Consider the following 24,959-nt stretch of genomic DNA (forward strand, 5'->3'; position numbering starts at 1 on the left):
TTTTGGTAATTTTGTCATATACAGAAATAATGACCATGGATAAAGATTTGTTTCTTTGTGAAAGAAGCCTTTTCTTAATACTGCATTTTAAATTTTAAACTAAACTCTTTAAAGAATTTTCATACAAAATTTATATTTTTTTCATACAAAATGTTAGTGTATGTCTAAGGGATTTTATCATTACTGTTCTTTTCCTGTCTTTAGCTGTGTCTGGGACCATGGTACAGTTGGGGACTAGCCTGACAGAGAAAGGAGATAATGAGCAAGGACTGGATGAAGACGAGGTACCCTTAATAGCACCTCTGGATGTCAACCAATTGGAGCAACCTTTTCCTGACAAGGTTAGATATACAATGACAGTTGTATATTGTCCTCTCTTATATTTCTAGCCAAATTATTCATTTCCCCTACCAGCTGGTTATTGTCTTCTCCAAGCTCTATTTTAGGTGTGTTTTTTACTGTTTCAGTTCATATCCATTTATAGTTAAAATAAAAGTCCTGCCCACTTGTCTCATTTTCAGTGTTCCAAGAAGAATTACATAGCACTTAATGAAGACAAGGCCATCACGATATTGGGAGCAAACTGCTAGATACAAATCTTCCATAATATGTTCCAGAATAACTTGTTTCTGCCCAGTCTCTGTACATATAAGTCAGCTTGGAGGGTATTTAGTTCTAAAAAGATATATGCTGAATGACCACCGTCAGAGTTACACCATTCCCTTTTAATTGACTGCTCAGTTAATAAGGTAATTATATATCAAACAGCAAGACAAACAAATTGTATGTGCAGGTCATAGGACAAATGTGAGATGCTAAATAAACTTTTGGGGGATCAAGACAAAAATTAAAATGGTACTTACTTTGGATGCACGGTTCATCAGATCCACCAGGGTCCCCGCTGACGATAACAGTCCCGTTTGAAGTCCCTTGAAGTCCAGCCAAAAGGAATGTTTCTGTTTTACAGTTCAATAAGTAGTAATTAGTTGGATGTTTGAAGGTTGTTTCATGCAGGAGTTTATTTAATATCACGATCTTCACACATCATTTTGGCAGGATTCTCATATCATTACTCTGTGCTGTTGCTGTTGAGAGATCCTTTTCCTTCCACTACTGATCCCTTCTCCCTTTACGACACTGCAGTTGTCACATCCAGACCTGCTCTTAATTACACAATCACGCTGCCTCCCAGAACATCAGCACAATAACCTCCTTAAATGTCTGCAGCAAGAATTCCAATGGGCTGGAAGACTCCAGGTTCCTTTACTCTCACCCACTTAAAAACTGGGGACAAAACAGACAAGCAAAATATAATGATGAAAATAATGTGCTCTGACCATTGTTAATTGCACACAGGAGTTATTTTCAAGTATTCAATAAGTGTTCTTGTCAGGATTCCCAATATAAGACCACTGAGAAAGAGCAGTGAACAAAGTGGTTTTTATTAAACATCGGTCAACAGGTTACAGGATTCAATCCAGTAGCGTAAGGCAATTATAGCAAGAGAACTCAGTAACAACAGATGTAGATAATGGCAATATTATAGTTCAAGATTAGGTACTGAGAGGCCGGAGAGACAGGTGAAACCACGGTTATCAGGATACCTGGATAACTCTAGAGGCAAGAAACATCGGAGGAGTCATGGGTGTCAGGACTCAGGAGACACGAGGCACCGGAGGAGTCACGGGTGTCAGGACTTAAAAGACACGAGGCACCGGAGGAGTCACGGGTGTAAGGAGACACGAGGCACCTGAGGAGTCACGGGTGTCGGGACTCAGGAGACACAAGGCATCGGAGGAGTCACAGGTTTCAGGACTAAGGAGACGCGCAAAAACCGTTAATACGGTAGTTTACTTGCTGAATTTCATCTCGCAGCTCAGGGAGCTGCGAGATGAAAATCAGTGAGTAATTACCGTATAAACGGTAATAGTTTTAACGCGCTCGTTTTTCCCGGCGGCCGGAGGAACAATTGAATACGCCCCTTTATTGCAATATTTAATTCCAAAAACAAAGTGGCACCATACAGGGGCAGATTCAATTGGCCGCAATGTTCCTTACTTTTTACTGGTAGTGCGGTAAAAATTAATACTCACTACCATAGTTGCGAGTTGCGATCAAAAATGAATGAACTTTCTGTAAAAAAAAAATCAGCGCGAGGTCTCTCATGGCCATTCCGGAGACACCTTGGGCCTGACTCATTAAGAAAGTTAAGCAACAAATTGAGCAAGCTTTCTTACCTAAGTTTTCTCCTGGACAAAACCATGTTGCAATGCAAGGGCTGCAAATTAGTTATTTTATTTTGCACATAAGAAAAAAAAGCCAGTATTTAACTTACGTGCAAAATAAAATAACTAAATTGCAACCCTTGCATTGCAACATGGTTATGTCCAGGAGAGAACTTAAGTAAAAACAATTATTACTTTCCTTGATGAATAAGGTCCCTTGTGTGGATTTTTTTCTCAATTGAATCTGCCCCAGGGAAAAATGTAACTGTGCACCCTGAAAAAATATCAAATACGTTAATCTGAACAACAGGTCATCAACATCAGGTTGTCTTAAATAGGTGGATGTCACAGTTCAAACCAATGACGATCCCTTAGAGAAAATAAAACGTAGAAAAAGATAAACAAAATTTAAGCCTAAATGCTGTCCATAGATTGTAAGCTTGCGAGCAGGGACTTCTCACCTCTTTGTCTGTTTTACCCAGTTTGTTTATTCGTTTATTGTGTTTGTCCCCAATTGTAAAGCGCTATGGAATTTGTTGGCGCTTGTCACAAACACGCTCCCAGCTACCGTTACTTTGGGGTGTTCGCTGTATGAGGTCACACACGATTTCAGCTCGCAGTCTCTCTCTACCTATTACACAGGTTATAGACCTACGGAATCGCCCCCAACATAGCGCTCTCACACCCCCAGACACTTCAGAGTTGCCATCACCTATTGAAAATGGGCAATAGGACCTCAATACACTGTGCCACCCTGGCACGCAGGCTTCTAGTTATTCACAGACTAGCAGGACCCACACCAGCACACAAAGGGCTACCTCTTCACACCTCCAGACTGTTACACAAATGTAAATGCAAGCACACACAGCTTGTTAATCAAATATATCAACAAATCACAAACTGGCTTTCCAAGGGTTAACTTGGTCAGCTCTCTTCTAATAGGCTAATGGATTTGTTAGAGTATCAAGGATGCAACTCATTAAATTATAAATTTAATATGGAAAAATACAGGGCATACAGATAAAAAAATAATGAATAACAATCAATAGATTTGACATAACAAGCAAACAGTTTAAAATAAACAGGGGTTACATTCAGAATAGCACTTACGTGAGTTGCATAATCTGTGCCATGGTGAATTGGCTAGGAAGATGGACAGCTTATCAATGTGGCTTAATTTCCCCAAAAAGTCTGACCGTTTGTCCTTTCAACACACAGGTTTTTAAGCAAAACGAAATTGGATGGTCTTCACAGGGGCAGCGTTTAATGCTAATTGGGGTAGGGATGTCCCCTGGGTGTCACTATACTTTGCTCACAAAGATTCCCAAAGTCTTGACCTGTGGGTAATTCTTCACAGATATTTAAAGGCATTTTCCTTCATATTTCTATATACCTGTATAAGCATGCACAACAAGCAGCACGGTGGCTAAGTGGTTAGCACTTCTGCCTCACAGCGCTGGGGTCTTGAGTTCAATTCCCGACCATGGCCTTATCTGTGTGGAGTTTGTATGTTCTCCCCGTGTTTGCGTGGGTTTCCTCCAGGTGCTCCGGTTTCCTCCCACACTCCAAAAACATACTGGTAGGTTAATTGGCTGCTATTAAAATTGACCCTAGTCTGTGTGTGTGTGTGTATGTTAGGGAATTTAGACTGTGAGCTCCAATGGGGCAGGGACAGATGTGAGCGAGTTCTCTGTACAGCGTTGCGGAATCAGTGGCGCTATATAAATAAATGGTGATGATGATGAATGCTGCCTTGGGCTGCAAGAATATCCAGCTGTGACCGGCCTCACAGGCTATTCAGGAGTCTAAGAGCTCTTTGAAGCCAGGACAGGTGACATGGTTATCTTCTCACACTGGGATGTGCAAAGCCATTAATTACATTTGCATCAGACTCAATGTCTTCAAACTTTACACTTTAACAGCTCAATTTATCCATGGATTAATATGAGATAACCTATTTACACTGTAGTTATGATTTATCCCTTATAAATAACTGCAAGCTCTCTATGTTCACGACAGCGCTATATAAATAAATGATGATGAGAATGATGAGTTGGATGCATTTCAAGTAGCATATGTTGCAGTTTTACGCCAGGCAGATACACTTGCATTAAACCCGGTCATAAGTATTTTTAACATTTGTTTTGATAGCGAAAAATGCATTCGCTATTAAGTTTGATTTAAATATAAATCTCTCTATAATATAGGAGGTATAATATTCCTTCTTATTTATGAATGAAAGTAGCAAAAAAATCATTCTAAAATATATCTACAGAAATCATATAAAATGAGAATGATAAATGAAGAAAGCACTATCAGCTTCAGAGGTCAATCCGCAGTCAGCAAATCATAAGCAACTAGCTAATGCTGACAACTATCATCATCATCATCAGTGTGTATTTAAACCAGCTCTCAGGAACCTACAAGTGATATGGTTACTTACAGACGCAACTGCATCTCCATGCGGGTCTGCCTCAGTCACAAGTAAGCAAACATGCCCTTACTCAGACTAAATCTGACTATTCCTTCCCTCCACCATTCTGCATCTCCAAGCTCAAGGAGGTGCAAATTGGAGATCTACATATGAAGTAGACATGCACTTTTTTTGTCAATATGCATGTAACGAACACGCTTCCAGCTGCCGTGACTTTGGGTGTTTGCTGAATGAGGTTGCACACGATTCCAGCCCGCAGTCTCTCTCTACCTATCACACAGGTTTTAACTTCAATAGTATTTTTATTAATTTTTTCAGAAATTATGGGGTACAGAAAGTAGAAAGGGATGGGGGGGTAAGGAAAGGACACAAAAATAAAAAGGGGAAGGATTGAAGGGGTACATAGTGGGGAGGAACACCTTAAACAATTCTGCTGTTAAACCACATTGAACACATGAGGGGGGAACCCAATAGGTTCACTTCCAATTCGTAAAAGTTACACTAGTCGAATGGTCACCAGGGGACTACTAATAGTAACATTGGGGAACTTCGCTAAGTGTAGGAGATGCAGGTAGTAAATCAGAGTCTATTCGATTTGGACGCGCTCTCTCTCCGTCCGTAACATACACATGCCAGCTGAACCACTACATTATCGGGGACGAGGTGGCAGTGGAGTAGGGCATCCCCTCTGTATCCATTTCAAAGCTGAATTGCACCTTGGCCACTACTTTCGATATCAAGGGTATCTGTGGTGACTTCCAACCTTGAGCTAAGTAGGCTCTTGCGGCAATCAGAATATGACTAAAGACATATTTAGCATATGATGGAAACTGGGGGGGTAATGTTGCAGTAACGCCACCTCCGGGGTAGGAGAGAGATTTTGTCTAGTAACCTTATTGGCTAACTGGAAGATTTGTACCCAGAATGACTGTATATGGGGACAGTTCCAGAATATATGTATCAAATCCCCCGGAATATTGCATTGCCGCCAGCAAAGTTTCGACTGGGAAGGCCACATTTTATGAAGTCTAGTTGGAGTAAGACACAATCTATTAATTAATTTTATCATCATTTCTGTGTGATTTATACATTTGGACATTCGGAACGAGTTTGTGAAAATGGCTTCCCATTCTTCACTTTCCAACTCTAGTTGAAGGTCAGATTCCCACTGCAATTGTATTTTGGTTTTATTTTCTGATGTAGAGGGGAGGGTATAGCGGTACCAGAAGGTAATGCTGGCTCTATTATCTCCTTTTGTTAATTTAGTGAACAACAAGGGCGGTGGTGTTGTAATGGGTAGACCTAGTCTGGGGAGGGAGTTAAACCAGTGTCTGAGCTGCAGGTATTTATAAAATTCCTGGGAAGGGAGATGAAATCTTTCCTTTATTTGTGTAAAACATAGTAAACTCTGATCGTCTAGTAATTCAGAGAATGAGGTTATTCCGTTTGATACCCATATGCTGAGATTTAAATTGGGAATTAATTTAGCCACTGCAGTTAAAGAGATATTTTTTGTCGGGACCATAGTCATAGAGTTAGCCTTTAACACTTTGTCCCACACCACCAGGGAGTCCCTTTGGTAGTTGGGCTTTTTCAGGGCGCCAATTTTTTGGAATCCAGATCAAATATGCCAATGGGAAATGCGGGTTAAGAGCTTTCTCCAGGTCTACCCATGGTTTTTGGTGCATCGGAAGGGACCAGTCACGAAGCTGAGAAAGTAAGCAGGCCGCATAATATCTGTTCAAGTCTGGTAATGCCAAACCTCCCTGTTGTTTAGGCAAATACATCTGAGAACTGGCTATTCGTGGGGGTTTGTGTTTCCAAACGTATAGTATCATAACCGAATGCAATTTATCTAATAAAGATTTGGGGATACAAACATGAATAGTACGGAATAAATACATCATTTTTGGAAGCAGCATCATCTTAAAGGATGCGATCCTTCCCAACCAAGAGACCTCGCTGCAGACCCAGGATTTACTTAAAGTTGAAAGTTGGAGGGTTAAAGATGTAAAATTAAGATTAATCGTATTTTCCAGTGAAGAAGTGATCTGAATTCCCAAATATTTCAGTGCTGACATCTTCCATGAGTAATGAAAAGATGTTTTAAGGAGTTGCACCTTCTCGTGGGGAATATTTATTGGGAGAGCTTCGGATTAAGTAGCGTTAAGCTTATAGTATGAAGCTCGGCTATATGTATCTAAAATATTATGAAGGGTCGGCAACGAAGTCCCCGGGTCAGTTACAAAAAGCAAAACGTCATCGGCAAATAGACGTTTTATGCAAGGTATTTTTAACAGCGGCACCAGGAAACAAATGCGAGGATCTAATGGCTATGGCAAGAGGTTCTATTGCCAAGACAAATATCAACGGGGATAAGGGACAGCGCTGTCGAGTTCCATTTGTGATTGTGACAGGAATCTGAATCTGACAGGAATCCGTTGCTAAACACTCTAGCCGATGGGTGGGAATATAAAGCCGTAATAGCCCTCAAGAAGTCACCATGGAATCCAAACCGGAGAAGGACCCCCTCCATGTAGCCCCAATGTAGTCTATCAAATGCCTTCTCGGCATCAAGGGAGAGGACTAACAGCTCCGACTGGGTCTCTGAGAACCATTCTATAATATTAAGCACTCTTCTTGTGTTATCCGAGGCCTGCCGCCCCTGGACAAATCCCACCTGGTCTGGATGGATCAAATTCGGGAGAAGTCCATTAAGCCTGTTTGCTATCAGTTTAGCATATATTTTAATGTCAGAATTCAGAAGGGCTATTGGCCTATAGTTGAGACATGATGCTGGATCCTTCCCCGGCTTGGGTATAGCGACGATTCGAGATTCTAACATTTCAGAGGGAAATGACCCATGTGTTGTCCCTGCGTTAAATAGTTGCTCTAATATTGGGAGGAGATCTTCCTGGAACATAACATAAAAGCCATTGATATAACCGTCAGGGCCAGGGGCTTTGTCTCTTGGAAGGTTTTTAATAACTGATTGTATTTCAGCTTGGGACCAGGGGGCAGATAGGGATTTTGCAGTCTCCGGGTCTACTTTTGGGATATGCAAGCTACTTAAAAAACCATCTATGTCTGCCGGAGACGGTTGATGCAATAAGCTATCCTCTTTCAAATTATATAGTTTAGCATAGTACTGAGCAAACATATTGGCTATACTTTTAGGGTTAGATATTTTTTGTCTACTTTCGTCCACTAGATGTTTAATTCTATGTTTGGCTCTTTGACCCCTACACTTTCTCGCCAAAAGCTTCCCCGCTCTGTTCCCTGCAACATAGAATTTTTGCCTAAGATTAGTCAAAGCTTGTTGTGTTTTAGCCAGCAACAGTTTCTGAAGTTGACCTCGGATCAGTGTCAGTTCATTCTTTAGTTCAGTAGAAGGGTGCTGTTTATTTTGGGATTCTAAGGTTTGTAATTTTAATTCTAGCTCAGTTTGGCGATATGCATTAGCTCTTTTTAACCGGGCACCTGTCTGTATCGCGACTCCCCTCAATACTGCTTTCAGAGCACACCAGTAATTAAAAATATTAGTGTCCTCCAGGGCATTATTTTGACAGTATTGCTGGAGAGCATTCTTGAGATCTAATTTAGCTTCCAGCAGTGTCAATAAATATGTTGGCATGCGCCAGGGCCTAGGAGGGTCGTACGGTCGTTCTCTATGCCACGTCCACAACACTGGAGCATGGTCAGACCAAGATAATGGTAGAATTTTAATTTGTTTAGTGGCCTGTAATATCCACTTATCAGTTAAGATAAGGTCTATACGGGAGTATGAATTGTGGACTGAGGAAAAATATGTGTAGTCCCTGCCACTCGGTTCCGAAGTTCTCCAGACATCGTATAGGTCGAACTCTGCTAACAACTTAGAAAAGGCTAATGAAGGTCCTGGTACAGTGGGAAGAGTAGAATTATAAGGAGAAGATGGAAATGGGGATGACCTATCTAGCCTAGGGTCTGCTACAATATTAAAGTCCCCCATAACTATCAATTTACCCTCTTTGTGTTTCTCTATTTCCCGGAACACTCTTCTTAAAAAAGGAATCTGACGTGAGTTTGGAGCGTAAAGTGAAACCAGGGTCACTGGTTTGTTTTCTAATAGACCAACTAGAATCAAGTATCTACCCGCTTTATCTGCTACGGTAGTCTTATTCACATAAGTAACTCTACTGCTAAATAGCAAGGCTACTCCATTACGTTTTAATGGGCCATTTGCCGTGAAACAAGTCGGATAATGGTTATCTCGAAGAGTGGGGGGAGCTGCAGCCCTAAAATGTGTTTCCTGCAGAGATACTATGTAGGCATACAGCTTGTGAAATGAAGTTAGGGCTAGTCTCCTTTTATTTGGAGAATTCAAACCCCTAACATTTTGCGTAAGAAATTTAACCATTTAGAAAATGACTTGTGTCTATTAAGTTATTCTGTAAGTAATCTATTGCCCTGTGGTCATTCTTAAAGCGGGGTACCCTGTAGCATTGTATATTGGAGTAGGGAGAATGGGCCTCATGTGAGACATCGGTACCCAAAACAAGAGTATTAGAAGTGGCGACTTTAGTATGTAATGGAGTGTTCCTAATTAAGGGGGAAATAATAAAGGGAACAGGAAACATAGGGAAAAAAAAGGGAAAAAAACCTGAAATAACCCAAAACATCGGGTTAGAGTATTTGCTGGTAGGGAAAGGAAAAAACCAGCAAAATAAGTAACTTGGGGCGGGTCAGGCCAATTATGGCACTCCTCATCCCTGTCAACCCGACAAACCCCTGCAATTTTAAAGGAACTGAAATTCAACCGTATCAGATGGAATAAAGCCAGGGCGTAAAGATATATATCGATCAAAACAACATACCGGCAAAACATTAACACAGTACAAAAATAGTACCTTAACCGTTAAACGTAACCTATATATGAATAAGTATCCGACTCTTTTGCATCCAGGGGCAGAACACGGTGTCCTCCAGCGACATCCAGCACCTGCAGTAAGTAACGTAACCAGATAAAAAGACACATAACACATACCTTAATGAAAACAACAAGATACTTTTTAAGCATGAGTGCTTAGATGACTCCTGATGGCCCCTGGCGAGTCGTCCCCCGGAAACTGTAGGTCATACTTGAGTAGCCATACAATCTGTGTCTCGGAGATCATGTTGATATAGGGCCTCCCGAATATTTTACTCAAATGTAGAAAGATCAGGACCATTAAGGCCCATTAGAATACTCATTTCGACCAGTCCTGTCTCACACGGGAACTAGGAACTGAAGCAGGCTCCTGAACAGGGACATTCCAGGTTTTTAATAACTCTACCTTCTTCAACCGAAGAGATAATGTGAGTGGAATTATTCCTCCTAATGATTAATTTGACAGGGAATCCCCATCTATATATGATGTCTTGGTCTCTTAGAGCTTTAGTGATTGCTTGAAAGGATCTCCGTTTAGAAATCGTAGCCATAGAGAAGTCTTGAAATATCTGAAGATTCTGAAGGAATTCAGCTTTATCTTCCGATCTGGCCGCTCTCAAGATACGTTCTTTAGTTTGAAAGAAGTGGATTCTCATAAGTGTATCTTTAGGTAGGTCATCCGAAACGGATCTTGGTCTGGGAAGCCTATGTATGTGGTCAACCATCAAATCCTGTTCAGTCGCATCAGGCAATAGTTTACGGAAAAGATCCAATACATAGGGGAGTAGTTCAGCTGAGGTAATGGAATCTGGAATACCCCGAATCTTAATGTTATTCCGTCTGGATCTATCCTCCATATCCGCAAATTTGTCCCGAAATTCTGCTTTCAAGGTTTCATGTTCCGTTATGAGATTATTGTGTGAGGCCGCCAGTTCCTCCATTTTGTCTTCAATGTGGCCAGTACGACCACCCAACTCAGCAACTTCCCTCTTTATCTCCCTGATCGACGATCTCATTTCTGATAATATTTCAGATTTAAACGTGGAGAACAGGTTCTGTATAGCCTTGATCGTGATAGGACCATCAGAATCCGGGTTGTCAGTAGGGACCACACCGTGAGCCGCCTGTCACTCACCGGACTGTGAGTGCTTCTTCCCGGACATTTAGGAACCGTGGTCGTCCTCCATCCTGAGGGACTGCGCATGCGCAGCCCTTTCTATACCTCCAGTGTATGTTCCTTTAACTTAATTGGCAGATCAGGCAACCTCCCTATATTAAGCACCTGTGGTCATCACCACATTGCCTGATCTTGGAGTCTCATTCCCCATGAGTCTCTGAAGGTGTTCCTGTGTTTCCTTGTTTATTCAGCCCTGCTGATTCCTGTGGTTTCCAAACCACTTCTACCTCTGTGGTTTCCAAACCACTTCTGCTACTGTGGTTCCCATACCACTTCTACCATCTACTGTATCATTGTGACTGTGAGCTGATTCCTATCCGCTGCCTCCGTGCACTACAGTCTTCTAATCACTTCAACTCTACCATGTATCATTGGGACTGTTAGCTGATGCCTATCCGCTGCCTCCGTGCACTACAGGCTTCAACCACATCCACTCACCTGTTCATGATTGTGACTGCCAGCTGATTCCTATCCGCTGCCTCCGTGCACTACAGTCTTCAACCTGCAACCCGTCTGTGTTTCATCGTGACTGTTTAGCTGATTCCTATCCGCTGCCTCCGTGCACTACAGTCTTCAACCTGCAACTCGTCTGTGTTTCATCATCGTGACTGCTAGCTGATTCCTATCCGCTGCCTCCGTGCACTACAGTCTTCAACCTGCACCCGTCTGTGTTTCATCGTGACTGTTTGGCTGATTCCTATCCGCTGCCTCTGTGCGCTTCAGTCTTCAGTCCTTGTCAACGCTCCCGTGTTTCCTTGAGTCTGCCTCCACTATTGCTACCCGCTATTCTCCGTGATCAACAGTGCCTGTTCAACTCTGCTCTCCCGTGTCCCATCGTTACTGCACCTGCTGGTTGCTATTGGCTACCTCCGTGTTCCCGCAGAGACCCGCTGCTGCTACTCCTCAGCACTACTCATCCATCTACTGCTGATCCGCTCTCCACGCTTTCCTGTGTTCCCTGCTGGTCTACCTACCCGTGCGCTGCACCTACTAGACCACCGCTTCACCCATCCAGGGACTTCGCATCCTGCCGGCCTCCTGCCGTTCAGGTATCTCTGCACTCCTGTCTGACTGCCTCCTGAACCACGGTATGCATACTTCTCATTGACTGTGCTGTGTATTGCATACCTTGCTGGACTGTGTTGGTTCTCCTCTGGAGTGTGCTATCCGCTGAGTCTATTGCCATCATTGACTGTGTTATCTTATGCTGGACTACTTCAAGAGACTTTCTATATTGGCAGTATTGTTCAGTCATCTATACATTTATATTGTGCATATCACTGTGGTTCAAAGTCAAGGTGCCCGTGTATATCTTGTGTTGCAGTCTCTCCCCGTGCACCTCCTCACATATATATTCAGTGGTACAACTTGCTGAAGGCAGACCACTGATCCCTGTTTCCTGTATCACCTGTTCCAGTATCCTCTCACATAGCAGTGGTACAACTTGCTATCGCAGACCACTGACTACCCGGATACCTCCACTTGGATTCCACTCCTTCACTCAGACAGCGGTACAACTTGCTATCCGCAGACCGCTGACTCTCATCACCTCCTCGTTTCTGTTGGACATTCCTCCTCACTATAGCAGTGGTACAACTTGCTACCGCAGACCACTGACTACCTTCACGTGTCCTTTGTCCATACAGTTCCTCGTGTATTACTACCTCCATATTGCCAGTGCTGCTAGTCATAGACTTTCCTGAGCATCTCATCATCTGCTATTTCCTGTTCCGTGATCACCCTGCTACCAGAGTACCATATTACCACCTATACTGCTCTGGTAAGCCTATCACCTGGTGATCCCTGGGTAAAGACTCCTAGTGCCCGTGACAGTAAGATCAGGCCATGACAGACCCAGATACGGAACCTACTGCTAAAGAGATGCTGCAGCATCTGGTCAGTCGTGTGGAGCAACAGGATGCTCGCCAACAGCTGTTACTTCAATGTTACCAATCGTTAACCTCCCAAGGAACATCTGGACAGACTGTTACAGCTAGTATTGAAGCTCCTGTGCTTTCCTCCGTTTCCCCAGTGCCATCCCAGGTGTCTACAGCTCCTACGCTTCACCTGCCTACTCCGTCAAAATATGACGGGGACCCCAAAACTTGTAGAGGTTTCCTTAACCAATGTTCAGTCCATTTTGAACTCCAACCTCAAAATTTTTCTACCCATCGTTCCAGAGTGGCCTATCTTATCTCATTGTTTTCTGGACAAGCCCTGGCTTGGGCCTCCCCTCTGTGGGAAAGAAACGATCCAATTCTACAAGATAGTGCCAAATTCATTTCCACGTTCCGAAGTGTGTTCGATGAACCAGGTCGTGTGACCTCCGCTGCTTCCAGCATTCTTCGTTTGCGACAAGGCTCCCATACAGTAGGACAGTATGTCATTCAATTTAGGATCTTAGCCTCTGAACTTCAGTGGAACACTGAAGCATTAGTTGCCGCCTTCTGGCAGGGGCTCTCCGATAAAATTAAAGATGCACTGACTACCCAAGAGCTTCCTTCGTCACTAGAAGATTTGATCTCTCTTTGCCATCGTGTAGACATGAGATTTCGTGAAAGAGAATCTGAGAAAACAACTTCTGCTAAAGCACCTCTTCGTTTAAACCCTCAATTTCGTCCAGTTTCACCTTCTGTGATTCCCATGGAGATAGGACGTTCCAAATTATCTTTAGAAGAGAGGAAACGAAGAGTAAAGAATAGACTCTGTATCTATTGTGCTGATTCCACACATATGCTCAGTTCTTGCCCTAAGAGATCGGGAAATGCCAGGCCCTAACTAGTTCTGGAGAGGTGAAGTTAGGGTCCCTGGAGTCCTCTCCATTGTCTATGAAATCTAAAGTCTGCGCTTTCGATGTTACGATTTCCTTTGCTACTAAATCCTTTGAGTCACAGGCATTGATTGATTCCGGAGCAGCAGGAAATTTCATTTCTAAATCACTAGTGAATCAATGGTCCCTACCAGTGATCACTTTAAAAACACCCATTACTGTGACGGCTATAGATGGATCACGTCTCATCAATGGTCTCATCACCCAGAGTACGTCTCCAGTAACCCTTCAGATTGGTGTACTACACCATGAAGAAATTTCGTTTTTAATTCTTCCTGTTACGACAAGTCCGATTGTCTTAGGCCTTCCATGGCTTCAATGTCACTCTCCCCAGATTGACTGGCGCACCCCTCAAGTTACGTCTTGGGGGCCTGAATGTCACCATCGTTGTCTCTCTCAAGTTATTCCTCTTAAAGTACAGCAATCTTCCATCTCATCTTCCTCCCCGGGACTCCCTCCTCAGTATGCTTCATTTGCCGATGTGTTTGATAAAGCTCAGTCTGAACGTCTTCCTCCTCATCGTTCTTGGGATTGTCCGATCGACCTTCTACCTGGCAAGACTCCTCCCAGGGGTCGGGTCTATCCTCTCTCGTTACCTGAAACTCAAGCCACATCTGAGTACATACGGGAGAATCTCCAGCGTGGGTTCATTCGACCTTCCACCTCTCCCGCTGGAGCTGGGTTCTTCTTCGTCAAAAAGAAGGATGGATCATTACGCCCTTGTATAGATTTTCGTGGACTCAACGCCATTACTATCAAGAATCGGTATCCCATTCCGCTGATCACTGAGCTATTTGATCGCATCAAGGGAGCTCGGATATTTACTAAGTTGGATCTTCGTGGTGCCTACAATTTAATTAGAATCCGTTCCGGTGACGAATGGAAGACCGCGTTTAACACCAGAGATGGGCATTACGAATATTTAGTAATGCCCTTCGGGCTGTGTAATGCCCCCGCGGTTTTCCAGGGTTTCATCAATGAGATCTTTCGGGACTTATTATATGTATGTGTCGTTGTCTACCTGGACGACATATTGATCTTCTCACAGGACCTGCCTTCTCATCACCAACATGTGGCAGAGGTCCTCTCCAGACTACGGAAAAACTCATTGTTCTGTAAATTGGAAAAATGTTCATTCGAGTTACCCCAGATTCCATTCTTGGGGTATATAGTTTCCGGAGTTGGCCTGAAGATGGATCCAGACAAAGTAAATGCTGTACTACATTGGCCTCAGCCAACTACTCTTCGTGCCATCCAGCGTTTTTTAGGTTTTGCCAATTACTATAGACGCTTCATTCAAGACTTCTCATCCATTGCATCTCCCATTGTGGCCTTAACTCGGAAAGGGGCTAATACTAAGCAATGGTCATCTGAGGCTCTCCAAGCCTTTCAAATCCTCAAAGAGTCCTTCTCGTCTGCTCCCATTCTGCGACAACCTGATGTGACACTCCCCTTCTTCCTAGAAGTAGATGCCTCTAATGTGGGCTTAGGAGCTATTCTCTCCCAACGCTCGGAGCAACAAAAATTACATCCTTGTGCCTTCTACTCTCGGGGTCTTCTGCCCGCAGAGAAAAACTATACTATCGGGGACAAGGAGTTGCTGGCCATCAAAGCTGCATTAGAGGAATGGAGATACTTGTTGGAAGGAGCTCGCCATCCGGTGACGATCTTCACGGATCATAAGAACTTGTCATATTTGCAATCCGCTCAATGCTTGAACCCTCGTCAAGCAAGATGGTCTCTTTTCTTTTCCCGTTTTGAATTAATTATAACCTTCAAACCAGCTGCTAAGAACAAGAAAGCTGACGCTCTATCTCGAGCTTTTGTGACGTCCTCTGATGTAGAAGAGGTTCCCAACCATGCTATTCTAGACCCCAAATGTATTTCTCTGGCTGCTTCATCCACCAAAATGCTACCATTGGGGAAGACCCTCGTGCCTCCTACTCTGAGGAGGAAAATCCTTTCGTGGTTCCATGCCTCTCGTTTTTCTGGACACGCCGGTGAACATAAGACCTTTGAGATTCTCTCTCGTAGTTACTGGTGGCCTTCAATGAGGAGAGACGTCAAAGAGTTTATTGCTTCCTGTGATTTATGTTCTCAGTTCAAATCCTCCCGCAGAACTCCAGCAGGGTTGCTGCGACCACTACCCATTCCGTCCAAGCCTTGGACCCATATTAGTATGGATTTCGTTACTGATTTGCCACCAAGTAAGAATCACAATACTATTTGGGTAGTGGTAGACAGATTTTCGAAGATGGCTCATTTCGTCCCTCTGTCCGGTTTACCTTCCTCGTCTACTCTGGCTGAACATTTCATTAAAGAAATCTTCCGCATCCATGGATGTCCGTCTGAGATTGTGTCAGATAGAGGAGTACAATTCGTTTCCAGATTCTGGCGGGCCCTTTGTAAAACCTTGGGCATACGATTAGCACTCTCATCGTCTTACCATCCGCAATCTAACGGACAAACGGAACGAGTCAATCAAGATCTTGAGACTTTTATTAGGATGTTCTCTTCAGCCAACCAAGACAACTGGGTAGAATTGCTCCCTTGGGCTGAATTCGCCCATAACAACATGTACCATGAGTCATCATCCAAAACTCCATTCTTTGTGGTCTACGGTCACCATCCGTCTTTTCCGGAATTTCCTGCCCTCCCGCCCACCCAAGTTCCTGCTGTGGAGACTGCTTGTCAGACCTTCAAAAATATCTGGTCTCAGGTCAAAACCTGTTTAAAGAAGACATCTAACAAATATAAGTCTTTCGCAGATAAGAAGAGGCGGGCTATTCCACCACTAAAAATTGGAGATCGTGTCTGGTTATCTACCAAAAATATTCGTTTGAAGGTTCCATCTATGAAATTCGCCCCTCGTTTTATTGGTCCATATAGGATCATTCAAGTTATCAATCCAGTATGTGTTAAACTTCTTCTTCCTAAGAATCTTCGGATCTCCAATGCCTTCCATGTGTCCTTGCTCAAACCTCTCATCATCAACCGTTTCTCGACTCCTTCCTCAGCACCGCAGCCAGTTCAAGTTCATCAGGAGGAGGATTTCGAGATTACTGAGGTATTGGATGCAAAAATTTCGCGAGGAGTCCTCCGTTTCCTCGTTCATTGGAGGGGCTTTGGTCCTGAGGAGCGTTCATGGATCAAAGCTGAAGATCTTAATGCTCCTGCCCTTCTGAAGAAGTTTTATTCCAAAAATCCGGACAAGCCCGGTTCCAGGCGTTCTGTGCCCACCTTTAAAAGGGGGGGTACTGTCACTCACCGGACTGTGAGTGCTTCTTCCCGGACATTTAGGAACCGTGGTCGTCCTCCATCCTGAGGGACTGCGCATGCGCAGCCCTTTCTATACCTCCAGTGTATGTTCCTTTAACTTAATTGGCAGATCAGGCAACCTCCCTATATTAAGCACCTGTGGTCATCACCACATTGCCTGATCTTGGAGTCTCATTCCCCATGAGTCTCTGAAGGTGTTCCTGTGTTTCCTTGTTTATTCAGCCCTGCTGATTCCTGTGGTTTCCAAACCACTTCTACCTCTGTGGTTTCCAAACCACTTCTGCTACTGTGGTTCCCATACCACTTCTACCATCTACTGTATCATTGTGACTGTGAGCTGATTCCTATCCGCTGCCTCCGTGCACTACAGTCTTCTAATCACTTCAACTCTACCATGTATCATTGGGACTGTTAGCTGATGCCTATCCGCTGCCTCCGTGCACTACAGGCTTCAACCACATCCACTCACCTGTTCATGATTGTGACTGCCAGCTGATTCCTATCCGCTGCCTCCGTGCACTACAGTCTTCAACCTGCAACCCGTCTGTGTTTCATCGTGACTGTTTAGCTGATTCCTATCCGCTGCCTCCGTGCACTACAGTCTTCAACCTGCAACTCGTCTGTGTTTCATCATCGTGACTGCTAGCTGATTCCTATCCGCTGCCTCCGTGCACTACAGTCTTCAACCTGCACCCGTCTGTGTTTCATCGTGACTGTTTGGCTGATTCCTATCCGCTGCCTCTGTGCGCTTCAGTCTTCAGTCCTTGTCAACGCTCCCGTGTTTCCTTGAGTCTGCCTCCACTATTGCTACCCGCTATTCTCCGTGATCAACAGTGCCTGTTCAACTCTGCTCTCCCGTGTCCCATCGTTACTGCACCTGCTGGTTGCTATTGGCTACCTCCGTGTTCCCGCAGAGACCCGCTGCTGCTACTCCTCAGCACTACTCATCCATCTACTGCTGATCCGCTCTCCACGCTTTCCTGTGTTCCCTGCTGGTCTACCTACCCGTGCGCTGCACCTACTAGACCACCGCTTCACCCATCCAGGGACTTCGCATCCTGCCGGCCTCCTGCCGTTCAGGTATCTCTGCACTCCTGTCTGACTGCCTCCTGAACCACGGTATGCATACTTCTCATTGACTGTGCTGTGTATTGCATACCTTGCTGGACTGTGTTGGTTCTCCTCTGGAGTGTGCTATCCGCTGAGTCTATTGCCATCATTGACTGTGTTATCTTATGCTGGACTACTTCAAGAGACTTTCTATATTGGCAGTATTGTTCAGTCATCTATACATTTATATTGTGCATATCACTGTGGTTCAAAGTCAAGGTGCCCGTGTATATCTTGTGTTGCAGTCTCTCCCCGTGCACCTCCTCACATATATATTCAGTGGTACAACTTGCTGAAGGCAGACCACTGATCCCTGTTTCCTGTATCACCTGTTCCAGTATCCTCTCACATAGCAGTGGTACAACTTGCTATCGCAGACCACTGACTACCCGGATACCTCCACTTGGATTCCACTCCTTCACTCAGACAGCGGTACAACTTGCTATCCGCAGACCGCTGACTCTCATCACCTCCTCGTTTCTGTTGGACATTCCTCCTCACTATAGCAGTGGTACAACTTGCTACCGCAGACCACTGACTACCTTCACGTGTCCTTTGTCCATACAGTTCCTCGTGTATTACTACCTCCATATTGCCAGTGCTGCTAGTCATAGACTTTCCTGAGCATCTCATCATCTGCTATTTCCTGTTCCGTGATCACCCTGCTACCAGAGTACCATATTACCACCTATACTGCTCTGGTAAGCCTATCACCTGGTGATCCCTGGGTAAAGACTCCTAGTGCCCGTGACACCGCCACCTGAGTAGCTGGTGTAGCATCGGAGGTCTTGGTCCTGGATGTCTCCAGCCTCTTCCAGGGTAAAAACCTGTGGTTTGAAGAATTGAACTGGTGAAGCAGATGAGATGCTTTTCACATTTTTTTTCGGAGCCATTCCGGCGTCGCTAAGGAAGAGCAGCAATAAGATAGAAAACTTTCAGAGACACTGGTTGCGCGGGAGCCCATAGTATGAAATGTGATATGTTGATAAAGCAACCTTAGCTCTGGTTGGTTGACATTGAAGATAATTAGTTCAGAGATATTTAGGTTGACATGGGTAGAGGGACCCCCTGTAATCACGGCATGTGTATAATTGACTTAGGCATATTTCAAAGGTGTAAAAGGCTCTAGAATATTACAGATAAAAGCTATATTTTTAAGCAGCCGCCAGGTGGCAGTGTTGCCTTATTTTGCCTCCGTCTAGAGAGAAACTGGAAAGGAGTGCAGAGAGCCCTGCAGTGTTACAGCACTACCAATGCCTGTAATTTGTGGGGGGACACGGGCACAATACCTTAGCCGGTCAGCCAGCAGCTCTGGTGGTAGTGGAGCAGATACAACTCTGTTCGCTGCCATGCACAGCAACTCCTCTCCCTCTTCTTCAGTTCTGTATACACAGTGCCTGCTGAATCGGTCCCCACAATTCTCTCCGGTCCACAGCTACCGCTGAACACTCTGCCGGGATGTAGCTGACTTCTGCTGGTTAGTGCCGCTCCCTAATATCGCGGCCGGATTGGACCGCGGCCGGTTGCCATGTACTGAGGTAGGTGGAATGCACAGCAGTAGGCCCCACACCTCTCTCCGTTGATTGCAGGCTTTCCTGTCACTCTCTGTGTGTGCCGTTGGCACACCTAACTAGCGGTCCGCAGCGGGGGTCATCAGGGGTGGTTTTGGGTCCCAGAAGTCCCGATGTTAGTGGACTAGTGCACCGTTTCCCCGGAGCTTGCCAGTCAGGCGTCTATCTCCGATGGCGTCCAAACTACGCCCCCTCACACAGGTTTTAGACCTACTGAATCGCCCGCCAAACAGCGCTCACACCCCGACACACTTCAGGTTTGCCACCACCTATTGAATACGGGCAATAGGTCCCCAATATACTGTCCCACACTGGCATACAAGGCTTCTAGCTACCCACAGGCTAACAAGGCCCATACCAGCAAACATAGGGTCAACTCTTCACACCTCCAGACTGTTACACAAATGTAAATGCAAGCACACACTAAGCTTGTTAATCAAATGTATCAACAAATCACACACCAGCATTCAAAAGGTTAACCTGGTCAGGCTATATTCTTCTTAACAGGCTAATGGATTCGTTAGAGTATCAAGGATGTCACATATTAAATTATAGATTTAATATACAAAAGTACAGGGCATTCAGATATAAAGAAAAACAATTAATAAGCAACTGATATAACATACACAACAAAGCAGTTTAAAATAAAAGGGGTTACATTCAGAGTATAACTTCCATGAATTGGATAATCTGTGCATGGAAAATTGGCTAGGAAGATGGTCAGCTTATCAATGTGGATTGATTTTCCCAAAAGACTGACAATTTGTTGTAGCTGGTTTTAGCTTTTTAAAGACACCTTTACACTTTCCCACCTCCTGGGGGCTTGTGGTCTGTGATACCCTTTTCAATCACCATTTGCATGTTGTCTAATTTACTGCCCAATTCTACTATGTAACCTAACTTGTCTGTGGAGCGCCACACAGACCCAATTTTATTATTTATAAATCCCCTATGAATTTGTACATCTTTTGATACCAAACACGCCTAAATACAGTGTATTTGTAGAGCTTACACTCATTTCCTTAACTTGTCTGTGGGGAAGAATTCTTAATTTGACATATGAGCTGCCCTTCATCATGCTATTGAGGAATATGTGGTTGATCAATACTATTATTAATTTTAAGTGGAATATTTTAAAACTGAAATATTTTTGTCTATATCACATATAGCCAAGTAAGCACATGGGCTCTTTGAGCCAGACACCATGCTAAGTGGTTCCTAAAAGTCTATTCAGGTGTCAAAACTCACAGCAGGGGCTCTTTGAAGCTGCCACAGGTGACACTCCTATCTTCTAACACTGGAATGTGCAGAGCCTTCAAATACAAGTACAACAGACTTTCTGTCTTCACAATTTACACTGCAGTAGTTAAACTTATCAATAGATTCAATTAATATTACATATTTACACTGCAGTTATGATTTAGGCTTATCCCCCACAATTATGTGATGGGTTAACCCTTATAAATAATTTTAAGTTCTCTATGTTCATGACAAGGCACAATAGAAATTTGCATATTTTACGTTGAACAGTTATACTCCCACTCAGCATGAGCCCCATAGTGTAGTATGGTGGAGAATATATGAACAAACATGTTAAAAATAAATATTCTAAATGAGTACCTGGAGGAAATATAATTAAATTAATAATATAGGAATAAATAAATACAAATAAATATTTGCATATTATTCAGGTGCAAATTTAAACTCAGCCTTAGCAAAGACTCAGTAAATTAATATTGAGCACCTTAAATTGTTACATAGCATTTACTAACACAGCTCATATTAACACAGCAGTTATACAATAATCCTGATGGAATACTCATTGTAATAAAATTATATATATATATATATATATATATGTATATGTGTATATATATATATATATATATATATATATATATATATATATATATATATATATATATATATATAATATGTATATTATATCTGTATACATACACATACTAAATTGAATCAATAGTGACCAGCAGCCTCTCATTTGCAGATGTTATAGTTCTTATGTTTGGTTGGTTTTTTATGAGGTTTGGTTGTAAGTGGCAATGGTAATGTGGGTAAAATCATGTAAGTTATAGGGTTACTTCTGCAATTCCATGAAGAGGAGAGAGAAGTGAAGTGTGAGACACCAGTTGGTGACCCTAGTCTGTCTGTTGTCTTTTTGTCTATGCATTAACTAATGTTTGTTTTTTTTTCAATTACCATGTACAAATCCTAAAAATTTCTAGTATGGCTCCATAGGCATAACCAGTAAAATGTGTGCTTTCAAAAAGTTGAAATAAAGAATACTTGTCCTATGTGCAACAATAAAAAATTGTTTTCTTGGTTTCAAAATGCTTTTGTAAATTCCTAGAAATTTACCCTTTGGTCTTTCTCCCACTAGCTGATTGTAAAGACACGGACAGAGTATCAACTGCAGCAAAAGAAGAAGAGGAAGATTCATGTGCCAGGGATTAAACGGCTGAACATCAACCTATATGATGAGGTCTCTGAAAAAGTCAAGGTACCATGAACCCTCCTACTTCAGTCTTATGTTTCCAGTAAAACAGGAAGTAAAGGTCTTCTTGAGTTTCTGTATTTAATTTTAACAGCACAGTATCCAGCAATCGAAACTGCTATTCCTACAAACATTGTTCACATCCTACATCTTGAGATGGCGATAACAGAATAAGTATTGCGTCAATACCTGTACGACAGCAATGTTTGTTTTTTAAGAGTGTTAATTTCCTTTTGAGAGGAGTCCTCTGGTTCTCGATGTCCAGAGGTCTTACAATATTAAGTCTCTTGAACACTGTAAGGGCTTGCACAATTGTGAAGCAGGGCCCCTTCCTAGGCTTAAGCACTACACCCAATGGAAGGAAACAAAATATAAAAACATCCCACTAAGAAAGGATTCAGGAGATTAAAAAAAAAATCAAAAAATAGAGCGTGTGGGACCGTGTTAAAAATTTTATGTTGAGGAGTAATTCTATAGCATCAATACTTTCTATATGCAGGATTCCCCAGTATGAAAAAAAAATTAAAGTATCTCAATTGTGATCAAGTGTTTCTTTAAAAAGTCTGTGGAATTGTCACCATGCTATGTTGCTCTAAAGAACCCTCTTTTCCACTCTATATATCAAATAAATCTACATCTCCTCTATGCTTATACTGTCTTTGACCATGTCCAGAAATCCTTATGAATTGTTTTTCTCCGACTCACACAGCTGACTGGTCTGATCCTAATCACCATGGTGTTCCTGGCTTGCCTTCTGATGCTGGTGATGTACAAGGCTCTATGGTATGAACAGCTCACCTGTCCTGAGGGATTCATCTTCAAGGTATTGTAATGGGATGTCTCTTTATGGAATGTACATTTCATATTCCACCATTTTAAAAACCTGCAGGATGTAAGATGAATTTAGATGATGATAAGCCAATATATTAGTCTTTTTTCCATCACATTAAAGATGTGACTGGTTGTAGGAATTTGGGAGCTCACTGTGACATTTTTATTCACACCCCACCGACAGGTTAAGGCCCCCCAACCCTGCCCAACTTCCTGAAATTAAAACACACTATTAGGACACACCCGCAATGCACTGATCACACTCTTTACACCGCTTCCGTTTTGAACATGCCAATTGTTGTCTCTTGTTTTAAGAAAATAGAAAAAGAACACAATGCCATGTAGGGTTTAAAGGTCAGTTATTTAAAGCTTTACTCATATGAAATGCCAAGGCTGCATGGTTCCATTGCAGTTAGCTCAGGTATATCCTGCACATTTGCACACAATCTATTATAGGTATGTAGTATACTTGCTGAACTAATTGTAATTCAAGTATGCAGTTTTTATATTGCTTTGTGGCTTAAAAGGTAAATATATCATAAATAAATATATATATATATATATATATATATATATATATATATATATATTATCAAAAGTAAAATATGAATAAATAAATCTATTGGCCACCATACTGACCTGAGTATGTTGCATCAGCTGTTTACTTGATTACAATGTGTCTTTCTACATGCGTGTTTACATATTTGCCTCTTATACCAGTAGTATACACACAATATATTTTATGCCACCACTCAAAACTGTATTAGTCCTCATGGTGGCAGTATACACATTATGCATTAAAAATATATAAATCTGCAGATTGAAGCACAAAAAATATTACATTACGTAAATGTAATAGGCATTCAAAAACATTCTCCTCTATGTTGTACATCCCCCTATGTAGCATATATGGTAGATTCCAGGAGTAGAGGCAGGATAGGTCAGCAGATATTACACTACTATTGCTTTCAAAAGTGTGAATCAACTGCTCTTAAATGGAGTATTTAAAGAATTTTGTGTCTTTTATTAAAATATTGCTTTATCTTTCTGATTTATTTTTGTGATTTTCACGAAGACCTTATAATCAGCTAAGTAGAGTTGCTTATTTTTGTTGCTATTAGATGTGACATAGAACTAACATGTGGATAGGATACAGTTGCATCCAATGCACAGAGCAGATGGGATCTGTGTCATATTCATGGACAATGAAAATAAACAACTGTGTCTGGATGATATAAAGGTCTTGGTGAAAACATTCCATTGTAACCCAATGCCTTTGCTTGGCCCATTGATTCTATAATCTTTATCAAAGTTAAATTTTGTGACAGAGCCTTTCCTTTTACAGCACAAGCACTGCTCTCCAACAGATCTGGAAATGTATTACTCCCAGCAAGAAACAGGACCACGAGGTGCCCTCTACACGGCCATCACACAGGCAAAGAAGACCCTCCCAGAACTGCCTTCTCCCTGGCTGCCTGTGATTAACGCCCTAAAGGAGGCAGAAAAGGCCAAAAGAGAAATGGGGGCAGCACAGCAGTGAGCTTATGTAGGGAAGGCATGGATGAAAGGGTCAGTGAGCTGAGGCTTTTTGGGCAGGTTGATTTTTGGGATGGCGGGAAGGGTGTTCACTACCACAATGCACTAATTCTAATTTTCCTGAAACATATTCATGTTAAAAAAAAAACCACCAAAACATCATTCTCACTTAGCAAGATATATTGGAGTTACAATAAAGTAAAAACACTCACCCATTTAACATTTTGTGTAGCATTTTTTGTAATTATTAAAAGGACAATGCAGAGCATGTTTAAATAAATAAATCAAGCTTAAATGACTGCACAATTATATCAAACAAGTTCTGATGCATAACAGAGAGAGAGAATTTCATTCCTTGGAGTTCAAAAATGCTCCAGGTAATGAACCAATTATTTTTTTGTTATATGTCTTATATATGTGCTGTATTCCTTTCTCATTACATCCAAGTATTATTTTGCTAAATAGAAACAACTTTCCTTGGAGTTACTGTTACAGAGAGCCTCAGACTAGATGTTGAAATTAGCATAGAAATCTCTGATGGGCTC

The 24,959-nt window shown here is 42.5% G+C and overlaps 1 protein-coding gene across 1 annotated transcript in view; it reads left to right on the plus strand.

Annotated features, from left to right (window-relative positions):
* The window catches only part of CALY (calcyon neuron specific vesicular protein), a 43,792-nt gene extending 19,158 nt beyond the window's left edge, over positions 1-24,634 (plus strand). Inside the window, exons 2-5 of the mRNA XM_075217183.1 lie at positions 205-341; positions 21,934-22,053; positions 22,757-22,870; positions 24,224-24,634. Of these exons, the coding sequence (XP_075073284.1) occupies positions 219-341; positions 21,934-22,053; positions 22,757-22,870; positions 24,224-24,418 (552 nt within the window). The 5' untranslated portion in view covers positions 205-218 and the 3' untranslated portion in view covers positions 24,419-24,634. The remainder of the gene's footprint in view (positions 1-204; positions 342-21,933; positions 22,054-22,756; positions 22,871-24,223) is intronic.
* Positions 24,635-24,959: the final 325 nt, after the last annotated feature.

This window comes from Mixophyes fleayi, chromosome 6 (assembly GCF_038048845.1).
Source record: "Mixophyes fleayi isolate aMixFle1 chromosome 6, aMixFle1.hap1, whole genome shotgun sequence".
Lineage (NCBI taxonomy): Eukaryota > Metazoa > Chordata > Amphibia > Anura > Limnodynastidae > Mixophyes > Mixophyes fleayi.